The following is a 12,427-nucleotide window of genomic DNA, read 5'->3' on the forward strand; positions in this document are numbered from 1 at the left end:
ACATTTAAATGTCTCAGTATCCACAATGCAGAATTATGAGATTTGTTTTAAAAAGTGGTTCCCAAATCTACCACTCAGCGTGGGGGTGGGGGGTATGTCAGCACTAACAGGCCCTCAGCCGACACCCCAACAGCTGCTCTTCATCCAAAATGGGAAGAGGGGACCTGCTATTCGCCAGGTGCAGCTGGACTAGATCCCCCATCATTTCTGACCATGCTGCCTGAGACTGATGGGTCTTGTTGTCTAACAATATCTGGAGGGCCACAGGTCATTCCTGCCCCTGCCTCCCAGTTGCTATATGAAAACTCATAATTATAGAGGGGATACCTCCCATTAAGTTAAATGAGGAATTCTTAGTTATTGTGCTTGTATGATCTATTAGCGGAACTGGACCGAAAAGAGTGATCTGTGTAGGTCAAACCCAGCTGCCAACATTCTTAGCTGCACACAAGCATGACCGAGGAACAACCAAGGTGGTGTTGGTAGAAGCAGGTGTATTTTCAAAGGTTGTGGTCATTGGGATTCTTCAACTACCAAACCAGTGGTCCCATCAAATGCTCCCCTTGCCTTTTCCCCACATACATGAATGGCTACAGTCCACTCCTATGTGCACCTAGAAACATTGCTGTCTTTCACCCTCTCTGATCCTTGGTGGCTCTTATTGGAAACTATTGTGTGTGTGCGCATGTTAAGAGCATTGTGTCCTGCCTCCCCCTACCGATCTTTGCAACACCTCCACCACTCATAACAATGAGAATTTTGCTAGCACTGTGCAGACATTACAGTACAGAGAAATGGAGAATAAAGTTTTTCCATAGAATAAGGATTGTTTCATTAAATGAGCAAAAAAGTTGTGCCAAACACACACAAAGGGAATTAAATTCCCTGTTGCCTGATATGCGCAGCTAGGAAAGCCTTCCAGATAAACAACAAAAACAACAGCCCAGACTCAAAACTATTCCACGGAGTCCCTAAATTTATATTTTAAGGCATCAATTTGGAATGTTATGCCTTTGATGGCTTGTAAAAAAAAGCCAACTGATGTGATCGGCGGCATTTTAAATACACGAGGTCTCAGCATAATTGAATTGTCTTGGTCTTAATTACATTCCATTGGGATTCTTTTTTTTTAAATCTCATTACTATGCAACTTGAGGAAAGCCTTATTATGAGCATTGATTTGAAATCTCTGATATGTTTAATAACATCAGCATTCCAAAAATAGCGGCAGCAGGGGATGTCTGAGTAAAACTCATTTGTCTGCATTCTTATGATGTCTTTCGATCAGGTTAACATCAAACTGCTGGCTTACCTTGTCATCCAATTTCCGTGCACTGAAGGAAAGCTCAACATAGTCATCGTTACCAGATAATTCTTCAGCAATCACCTAGGTGAAAAGTCATAGATATGTTTAAATGGAGGAGGGGTGGTGGTGAAATTACGGTAAATCTGGAACAGTGCCATTTACTAATGCGCTTTCATGAAGATGCTGCTTATGTAGTAAGCCCTGTGAGGTTGCAGAAATGTGACAAATGTGACAAGGAGGCTCTCCCAATGCCTTTGTTAAATATCTTTAGGCGCCAGGAAAAAAACCGTCCAGCTTCTCCCAGGCCTTTGGTTAATTAAGCCATCTATGTCCTTTTAAGCTGTGTGTGAGGAGTGGTGGTTTTTGCTTTTGTTACTATGCATTTTTAAGTTTTTATATTGTAAACTGCCCTGTGATTCTCGGATGAGGGGCGGGACAGAAATTTAAAAAATGAATGAATAGAACTCCATTGCCAGAAATGAGGCACAAATGCCAATAAAATTTAAAGCTGGGACATCCCATTTCTGGGCACCATTGTTAATTCAGCCCTGGGGACCCACTCACTGTCTCTCAAGACTGACAGATGCCAACCAAACAAGGGCACCACTGCTCACCAGACAATGAGCTGAGAGGATGGGGCAGAAGTCTATTTTGTCCATTCTGACAGAATCACGCTGAATAATAAATCTGTTATCCTAGCAATAAGGGCTTCGTGGTGTGGAGAATACAGACTTACACATGGCTAAGCAATATCATTACAAGCACTATCCCAAGAGTGAGACAACGTTAAAGTGTGACCCCACTCTCTCTCACACTCATGTACACAACTTGAAACTTTTTTAAAATAAAAACTTTTCAGTGAAATTGAGACTGATCCACCTCCCTCCTGCGTATAGCTGCATATAAAATTATGTGTGGTGTACTGCAGGGCTGGGCGATAATCAGCTGTGATGTATCACCAGCCAAACTTTGCAATACAGTGGTACCTCGGGTTAAGTACTTAATTCGTTCTGGAGGTCCTGAAACTGTTCTTAACCTGAAGCACCACTTTAGCTAATGGTGCCTCCTGCTGCTGCCGCGCTGCCGGAGCACGATTTCTGTTCTCATCCTGAAGCAAAGTTCTTAACATGAAGCACTATTTCTGGGTTAGTGGAGTCTGTAACCTGAAGCGTATGTAACCTGAAGCGTATGTAACCCGAGGTACCACTGTATCATCGCGGTGTTGAAAAGCAGAGGGAGGAGCAAGCTGCATTGGGCCCAGCCCTGCGAGGGAGTGGGGTAAAATCACCTCAGCTCCTTCAGCAGGAGCGATGGTGATTTCACCCTGATGCCTTGCAGGACTGGGGCTGATGGAGCTCGTTCCTCCATGTGCCAGGCAGTGGCTGGAGTCTGTCCTCTGACAGCGCCCAGTGCGCCGAGGGAGAAACAAGTTGCATTGGCTCCGGCGCCTCACAGCTCGTTCTTCCCTTGGTTTGAGGGCCAGAGCGCAAAGGGGCCTTCACCCATGATATACCGCTGAGTGAAGTTGCCATGGCCCTCTGGGCGATGTATTGATACATCATCCAGGCATAGTGTGGAGAAAGGGGATCAGGAGAAGTTTTTCTTCCTTTCTCATAATACTATGGAAGATTCAGTGTAGACAAACTGAGTCAATTTTCCACACACTGCAGAGGTAAACTATGGTATCTGCTCCCACAAGAAGGAGTGGTACCTACTGTGACGTTAACATATGAGAGTGCTGGAGGTGAAATAGTTAAACAAGTTACCCAATCAGAACCCAGGGGGGTGGAGTCTGAGGGACTATAAAACCAGCTCTGTGAGGGGCAGAAGGGAGGAGTTCGTTGGGAGTTGGGTGGAGTGGGAGTGAATTGGGATAGAGTCTGTGGGTAGGTTGAGTTAGTGTAGCGAAATAAGCTGAGTCAGGAACAGTTAGGAGCTAGGAAGACAAGTAAATATCTGAGAGGTGGTTTAGTGAGTGAGAGCAGGTAGCGGAAGTTATAGGTCTGGATAGGCACCCCATGATTGTAATTGACCGATACCGTTTATGAAACCACACGCTTGTTAAACTGCAATAAATAAACAGAAGTTTATGTTCCAATTTAACCCTGACTGGACTCAGTATTGTACCAGGTAGGGCCTGGGTGGTGGCAGCGAGAAATAAAGTGGTGGCACAGGGATCAATAGACGGTGAAACGTCTGGGGACCCTGAGTGATCGCCACACCTACCAACTTGGATGGCTTTTAAAAGGATTAGACAAATTTATGGAGGGCAAGGCTATCAACTATCACTAGCCACAATGGCTATGGTCTGCCTCTACCGCCAGAGTCAGCATACCTCTGAATAATTGTGGGGGTCGCAAGTGGAGAGAGTGCTCCTGCACACATGTCCTGCTTGTTGTTTTGCCATCAATATCTGGCTGGGTGCTGCGACAGCATGATGCTGGACTAGATGGCCCTTCGGCCTGAGTAAGCAAACACTGGAAACTTCTACTCCCATTTCCATATTTGCTGAAATTCTCCCACATCCCCAAGTGTTTCTGTTCACTTATTTGTTTTAGACAAGTCACTGAACATTTGACTGCTCCTTATAATCTAGACAAAATTACTCTTCCAGGCTCACTGACCGGATGATGTTTCAGGTCCATGAGATACATTTAACTAGGTTACAAATACTGACAATATAAAATTTAAACCCCATTAAAATTTTCCTGAGTTTTTAACATTGCATTTTGTGGCCACATGCCCATATTATAATGCTGATTAGATAATTCCTCAAGTAATGGGAAACTAAAGAAAATACCTTGGGTTGTATCTGGACTCGGGTTGCAGCGTTACCTATATATACACAGAAATCCTATTGAATTCTAGGGTCTTACTCCCAAATAGTTAGGATTGAAATCTAAGTTGTTTATACTTTGTTCCTATTGAAATTGGTGCAGATTAAGTTCTTATTGATCTGTCCCACTGATTTCACTGAGACTTAGTGCAATTAAATTTCTATTGCAACACACTAAAACTGCTAACCCTTAGCAAGCTGGTATATGAAGATTACATTAAAAAGTGCTCATCCATGAGTCTGTTTTTTTCCTGTTTCCCTGTTTTCATTCTGTGATTTTTTTTAAAAAAAGAACAACCCACAAAACTGTATTAAATTTTTGCATTTGTATTTAAATACATTTTTAAACAATCTGGGTTATAGTCAATGTGAGGAATATTGCATCTTTTATATATAAAAAAAATATCCTGAGGCAAAAGGAAAGCTTATTCAGATGGACCTACCGTTATGGAAGATTTTCCTGCGGTGTTGCCATGTTTCAATAAAGATTTTGAGAGTTTTCTCTGTGAAACAATCTGCAGGAAATGATAAGAGAGGGTGTTAGAAAATGTATCTAGGTTTGTGATGTAATTTTCATCTAAGAAATGTATGCACATGTCTCACCAAATAATTCACTAAAACAGAGATAAAGTAATTCCACAGGGCAGGAGATCACAATCTGGTTTTAAAGATGAAGGATTAGTGAATGATCTCTGTTGAATAGTGGGTAGACATGGCAGACGACACAGTGATTTCTCTAAAGCAGCTCTTTATTTTGTAAGCTGGAACAGAAAACTGAACAGCAAACAGCTCAGCCGGCCTGCTTTTATAGGCAGCCAGCTATCAACATTGTAGCAACAACAACCCAGGGTTTCCCACCTAAAATAACTGACGTGGACCTGAGTGAAAACTACCTACAGTATCCCCCTGCTGGCCCAGGGTGAGAACTTCAGTACATAACAATCTCAAAATAGTTCTTGCACAGAAACTTAGAAGAAACCTAGAATCAAGGTTGCAATTCTGAACACACTTGTTAGGGCGGAAGCTTCAACTAGTACAGTGGGACTTACTTCTGGGCAAAAAAATCCAGCATGCATATAGGATTGTTGCCACCTCTGTGACAAATGGGTTTTTCAGTTGTGGCCCTGTTTGTGGACTGCGTTTACCAGAGAAGCAATGACTAGCACCTTCCTTCATAGACAGTTTTTTAGTTGCCAGGCTAAGACATTTGAATTAACTCAGGCTTTGGGTGCTGAAGTTAGCCATTACTCTATTGCTCATCTTTTTGTGGGGTGGGGTAGGACATACCATTTTTACTGTATGGTTGGATGAGCATTTGGGGAATTTTATATTGCATGCTGTTTTTAATTTGGTTTTATTTGTTTGTATTCCCTGGTAAGTCATTCTGAGGCTTTTTTAACAAAGCGGCAAGCTGAGGTAAACCATCATCATTTCCCATGTTCCTGCAGTGCCTTGGTGGGCACATACTTAACTTGTGTCTGTTGGGGGGGGAGCAGGTATAAATATCATCATCATCAAAACAAGAACTTTTCAAGTGAAATGGATGTCATTTCTAGAAGCTGAAGAAAAGGTGAGCAACCACTTAGTATTTACAACCTCAGAACTTTTTTTGTCTGAGAATGTGGACTCATGGTGAGAGGGCAAAAGACTTTCTGAAACTGCTCCTGTTTTTGTTCTAGATGGCTTTTCTTTGTTATCTATGTCATTTTAAATTGTGATTGATATTAATGCTGTATTCTTAGTTTTAGATTTTATTATTTATGTGGAAATTGTTTTCCATTTGATTGTGTACATTTTGATGTGTTTTATTTATTGTTTATGACTTTTGTGATGTAGGTAATTATGTAAATCTTGTTATGTATTTGATTGTGTACATTTTGATGTGTTTTATTTATTGTTTATGACTTTTGTGATGTTGGTAATTATGTAAATCTTGTTATGTTGTAAGCCGCCTTGAGCATTGTTTTAACTGCGGAAAGGTGGCATACAAATAAAATGATGATGAAGATGGTGATGCTCCCTTTTCAGTCACCTTTTCAGTCATCACCTCCACCTGTTTCATGGTCTGGGCAGCACCAGTGGTAATCATCCTGGTGGTCGCCATTTTCCCCTCACAGGACATTGCCCTCACTCTGATTCATCAACTCATGGCATCACCATGAAGCCAAATGAGAGCGAGGGCAATGCTTCAGAACATCCCAAACCGAACAGCACAAATGAACCCTTGATTGGAAACAATGCCTTCTGAGGAACGGCTAAGGGAGCTGGGCATGTTTAGCCTGGAGAAGAGGAGGTTAAGGGGTGATATGATAGCCATGTTCAAATATATAAAAGGATGTCACATAGAGGAGGGAGAAAGGTTGTTTTCTGCTGCTCCAGAGAAGCGGACACGGAGCAATGGATCCAAACTACAAGAAAGAAGATTCCACCTAAACATTAGGAAGAACTTCCTGACAGTAAGAGCTGTTCGACAGTGGAATTTGCTGCCAAGGAGTGTGGTGGAGTCTCCTTCTTTGGAGGTCTTTAAGCAGAGGCTTGACAACCATATGTCAGGAGTGCTCTGATGGTGTTTCCTGCTTGGCAGGGGGTTGGACTCGATGGCCCTTGTGGTCTCTTCCAACTCTATGATTCTATGATTCTGGGACAAGGGAGAATGGCTTGCAGCTGACAGACATGACCTGGCACCAACACCTCTTGTTTGGGAAACCAATCAGTGGGAGATAATACATTTTGGTCATGCATCTACCTGCAGCTACTCCTGCCTTAAGCCACAGCCTCCGAAGCATCAAATAAATGAGTGAGAGACTGCTGGTGTCCTTCTACCGAGGCTCCATAGAGAGCATTCTTACATACTGTATTTGTGCTTGGTTCTCCAGTTGTACAGCTAGGGAGAGGAAGGTGCTCCAGAAGGTCATAACCACAGCACAAAGGATTATTGGTCAACCTCTCCCATCTTTGGAAGAATTGTACGGTTCCCGTTGTCTTAGGAAAGCAAACAACATCCTGCAGGATTCATCTCACCCGGGATACAGTCTGTTTGCACTACTGCCTTCTGGCAGGAGATATAGAAACATCAAGTCAAGGACAAATAGACTGAAAAACAGTTTTTACCCGAGAGCTGTGGCCCTTTTGAATGCTGTAACTCGATAGTGTGACCTGGGAGATTGATGGGTGTGGGTGTGGCTGGAATGTGGTTTGTTGGTTGTTGTTGTTGTTTTGCTTTTGTTGTTTTTAAGGGATGGCATCCAATTTCGTTGCACTTGTGCAATGTTGCACGTGTGTAATGACAATAAAGAATCTATCTATCTAAAGCAGATATTGCTGCTTTTTGGATTCAGTGTCTGCCTGCATGGCTGGAAGATCTAGGTACCCTGTCAGTCTGCAAGCTGTTACAATTATCTGTCATATGCTCACTTAACTTCCTGGGGGGGGGGGAGAAACATGATTGGCACCTATTTTCTTCTTTGGCAACTGTGCAATAAATCAAAATGTGCCACAGCTTCAATAGTGGAAGGAAGAACACTATGAAAAAGGAGGGCTGAAAAGCAAAGCTTCCTTTATGAGAAGCAAATATCAAATGCAAGACAAACTAAAATGTTTGGGCTTGCTTTAAAAAAAGAGCTGTGTTTCTTGCATTTGAGTACCCATTTTTGTCTGAGCCACATTTTCACGCTGTTTCTTTTTTTAAAAAATAGACAAATGGTATGCAAAATGTTTTGCAAAAGTAATTATAATATGTGCATAATGCATGTAAGAGTCAAGCCCCACGTGGTACTAAGTTTCTGCAGCATCATTTTAATGTATAAGTATTTTTTATACAGTGTTATGCTCTGTTGTATGTTTCTGCATACTTTCAAAACCCCGGAGCATATATGCAAGCAATAATACACATAACAGTGTATATAATATGTGAGAATGGGTCATACTGTTAATTGAAGTGGTAAAAAATAATAATACTTCTTGTTGAAATCAAGGAACAAGACGTGAATTAGAAAAGCATTGTGTGGATTGGCTTGACATTGACATCTTCAGAAAATTCTGTCCCTGCTAATGATTCCCCAACTCCACCTTCACAACAACTTTGTGAGGGGGTTGTGCTGAGAGATAATAATAATAATAATAATAATAATAATAATAATAATAATACCTTTATTGTCAATGTACAACCTGTGTATAATGAAATTAACCGAGCCTCCCTCCCCCCCAAAAAACTCAATCTCATTGCATTCTGTGTGCTTGCCGCACAACACACCAACCCCGAAAGTCAGTTGCACTGTATTATTTTCCGTTCAGCAGCCTAACAGCCCACGGATAGAAACTGTTCTATCCCACCTTTGTCGCTAGTATTAAGTAGTGGGTTGACAAAGCAGACGACACAGAGATTCCTCCAAGTAGTTCTTTATAAGTAAGCTGGAACTGAACTGAACTGAACTGAACTGAACAGCTCAGCTGGCCTGCTTTTATAGGCAGCTGGCTGTCAACATTGTACAACAACAACCCAGGGTTTCCCAGCTAATTTAACTGATGTGGACCTGAGTGAAAACTATATACATAATACCCCTGGTGGCCAGGGTGAGCACCTCAATACTTAACAAGCCTGTTGATACGACTGGTTATAATTCTATATCTCCTGCCTGAGGGTAGAAGATTAACCCTGGCTCATTCAGCTTCTTGGTTAATGGGGGGGAGGCTGTCAGCAGTGATTTCACTATCCAATTCTACGACCAACGTTCTGCTTAACAGCATCATATAACCTCCCACCTCTCATTGAGAGCCATTGTTCATAGCAGAGAGAGTGTTGCCCTGGAGAATAAGGTAAAGGGACCCCTGACCATTAGGTCCAGTCGTGACCGACTCTGGGGTTGCGGCTCTCATCTCGCTTTATTGGCCGAGGGAGCCGGCGTATAGCGCACATGTAGCCAGCATGACTAAGCTGCTTCTGGCGAACCAGAGCAGCGCACGGAAACGCCGTTTACCTTCCCGCCAGAGCGGTACCTATTTATCTACTTGACTTTGACTGCTCGGTGGGCAGGAGCAGGGACCGAGCAACAGGAGCTCACCCCATCACGGGGATTCGAACCGCCAACCTTCTGATCGGCAAGTCCTAGGCTCTGTGGTTTAACCCACAGTGCCACCTGCATCCCTTGCCCTGGAGAGAGAGAGGTTCAAAAACCCACTTTAGGACTTATAGTAGGTTGAGAGATTGTGACTGGCCCTAACTTACTTTGCAGGATTGATGTAAGGACAAAATTTGGCGGAGGCCATGTTCACCACACTCTGAGCTCCTTTGAGGAAGGAGCAAGATAGAATGCAGTCCATAAACAGGTGCAAGATGGGATTCATTACAAACCTTCCAGTAAGAAACCCTGAGAGATTTCTAATGAAGTGTCAAACACTGAGATCTTTGCTCATGCAGTAGCTACATTTTCTTAAATAGCGTGGTTGGAATTATTTTGATGCTTCTGTCACTCACGCGCTCGTTTAAAGAAGTGCAGTTCTCGAAGAGTAATTTTGCCACAGCAAATATTTATCACACAGAAATGCGGCTTTTTTGTTCTCCCAGCCACAAGCTGTCAAACAAACGAATAGTAAAATGGATCAATTTGGCAGTTAAATGCCTTCATCATTGCCTTCAACAGTAATGAAAAATTAGGCAATGCAGGGCATCAATTATATAATTGAGAGGAAATCAATTTTTACTGGCATTAAACTGCCCTTTGAATATGCATGCCTCTTAACTAGTCACCTTTTGGAAACTGCCATCAATTATAAATCATGTTTATTGCTTATTTATAGGCATAAAAATCCCCTACCAAGAAAGATCATAAAGACTGCTGGCTTCTAAGCAAGCAAGTTGCAACCAAGCAGAAAACAGATATTAGAAGCAGCTGAAATATCAAAAATGCAAACAAACAAATATCAGTAGTTCAGGGGTCAAGTTTCAAGGAAGATCTCCGATATGACTAAATGAGCACCCTTTGACTGTCTTAAGTTTGACCTCTTTTGTCTGCATTTTGCAGGCGAAAACTGGCTTTCAGTGGGTCGAAATTAATCTGTCAGACTTATAATACAATTCTCAGTCTGTACTTTGCTGATCTTCATTAAGATAATGGAAAACTTCCCAGGCTCAACGTCAGATGCTAATGGTGCACTTGGGCCCACCCTTGCAAGGGGGTCCAGACTTTGATTTATTTTTATTTTTATTTTTAAGTAAGCCTATATCCTCCTGAGAAGGAAGGTAAATTGATGCAAAATGTGCAGGCAGCTTTCTAACTAATTTTTGTGAGATGAACCAGCCTGGCTGGTCCCATCATTCAGTGCTTTTAGCCAAGCAGTGAAGACAAAGTAGTGATTGATAAGTGAGATATTTGGACAACCAGTGACAGGAATTAGTAGGTAAAGGGACCCCTGACCATTAGGTCCAGTCGTGACTGACTCTGGGGTTGCAGCGCTCGTCTCGCTTTATTGGCCGAGGGAGCCGGCATACAGGTCATGTGGCCAGCATGACTAAGCCGCTTCTGGCGAACCAGAGCAGTGCACGGAAACGCCGTTTACCTTCCCGCTGGAGTGGTACCTATTTATCTACTTGCACTTTGACGTGCTTTCGAACTGCTAGGTTGGCAGGAGCAGGGACTGAGCAACAGGAGCTCACCCCGTCGTGGGGATTCGAACAGCCAACCTTCTGATCGGCAAGTCTTAGGCTCTGTGGTTTAACCCACAGTGCCACCTGGGTCCAAAAGAGCTGCAGTTTCTCCCTCCCCTTTAGTGCACCTTCTTCTTATTATTATTATTACTATTCTTATTACTATTATTATTATTTTAATGAGGGTGAAAGAGGAGAGCGCAAAATATGGTCTGAAGCTCAACATCAAAAAAACGAAGATCATGGCCACTGGGCCCATCACCTCCTGGCAAATAGAAGGGGAAGAAATGGAGGCAGTGAGAGATTTTACTTTCTTGGGCTCCATGATCACTGCAGATGTTGACAACAGTCACAAAATTAAAAGACGCCTGCTTCTTGGGAGAAAAGCGATGACAAACTTAGACAGCATCTTAGAAAGCAGAGACATCACCTTGCTAACAAAGGTCTGTATGCTAAAGCACTGGGTTAAGGTGATGGAGAGGTGGGCTCTGGTGCAGTTTCCAAAAAAGCTACCTTTTGCAGGGATGGTGTGTGTGTGTGTGTGTAAGCTACTGTACACAGTCTGTAACCAGACCGTTGTGAGGAGATGCCTTTGTGTTAAGATAGAATTATAATAACAGCAACGATAAAAAAGCCATCAAATTCAAACCTTCATTTCATCCAGCTCCCACATGGAGAAAGCACAAGGAACAAGTTTTGCCAGTAGTTATAGATTTACCCAAAAAGTAATAAGCAGGAAAGCCATGGTTCCTACCTGTCCAAGAGTACATTCCATGCCACCAAGGAAGTCTGCATCCTTAAGCCCATTGTGGTTGCTGCTGATGTCATGGACTTCAAATCGCAGCCGTTGAACCTCTTCAAAATAGAAGTCCACTGTGAAAAGCTTTGAGAAGATGGGATTTATGCAAGTTCGGATCACTTCCGTCCTGTCGACCTGTCAATCAAAATACAGTTTACATGAGTGGTTGTTTTTTTTCCATCTGGAGGAAAAATGACATGTAAAAATCTCTTCCACCAAGTGGGAGAAGGGGTGTAAATGATGGCTGTTTAGCACAACTACTGCTGAAAAACACTTTATTTAAAACAAAAGACTATCAGGACATGAGCCATTTTTTATGGCCTAGGACCCTCGTACCTACAGGACTGCCTCTCCTGGTATGTCCCATGGAGGACCTTACGGTCTTCAAACAAAAACATCTTAGAGGTCCCGGGCCACAGAGAGGTTAGGCTGGCCTCATCTAGAGCCAGGGCTTTTTCGGCTGTGGCTCCGATCTGGTGGAACGCTCTGCCACAAGAGACTAGGGCCCTGCGGGACTTGACATCTTTCCGCAGGGCCTGCAAGACAGAACTGTTCCACCAGGCCTTTGGCCAGGGCACAACCTGACCCCCTCCTTTGGCAATCCTCACAGAGCCCAATGGTTGCCATTAATCTGATTTGAACTGATTTTATAATGAAATGATTGTAGAATGTTGTATCATTTTACTGTTGTTAGCTGCTCTGAGCCCAGCTTCGGATGGGGAGGGCGGGATATAAATAATTTATTATTGTTGTTGTTGTTGTTGTTGTTGTTGTTGTTGTTGTTGTTGTTTTGGGCCTTGCTAAAATAGGTTTGGTGAAGTTTTAAACCAGCCTTCACCAATG

General features: G+C 42.8%; 1 protein-coding gene across 3 annotated transcripts in view; it reads right to left on the minus strand.

The window, feature by feature from the left end:
- The window catches only part of CPNE4 (copine 4), a 204,957-nt gene that overhangs the window by 76,151 nt on the left and 116,379 nt on the right, over nt 1-12,427 (minus strand). For all 3 annotated transcript variants that reach the window (XM_053409655.1, XM_053409656.1, XM_053409654.1), the window contains exons 3-5: nt 11,540-11,719; nt 4,586-4,657; nt 1,313-1,387 (exon numbers count right to left, since the gene is read on the minus strand). In XM_053409655.1, the coding sequence (XP_053265630.1) occupies nt 1,313-1,387; nt 4,586-4,657; nt 11,540-11,719 (327 nt within the window). The remainder of the gene's footprint in view (nt 1-1,312; nt 1,388-4,585; nt 4,658-11,539; nt 11,720-12,427) is intronic.

The sequence above is a fragment of the Podarcis raffonei genome, chromosome 12 (assembly GCF_027172205.1).
Source record: "Podarcis raffonei isolate rPodRaf1 chromosome 12, rPodRaf1.pri, whole genome shotgun sequence".
Classification (NCBI taxonomy): Eukaryota; Metazoa; Chordata; class Lepidosauria; order Squamata; family Lacertidae; genus Podarcis; species Podarcis raffonei.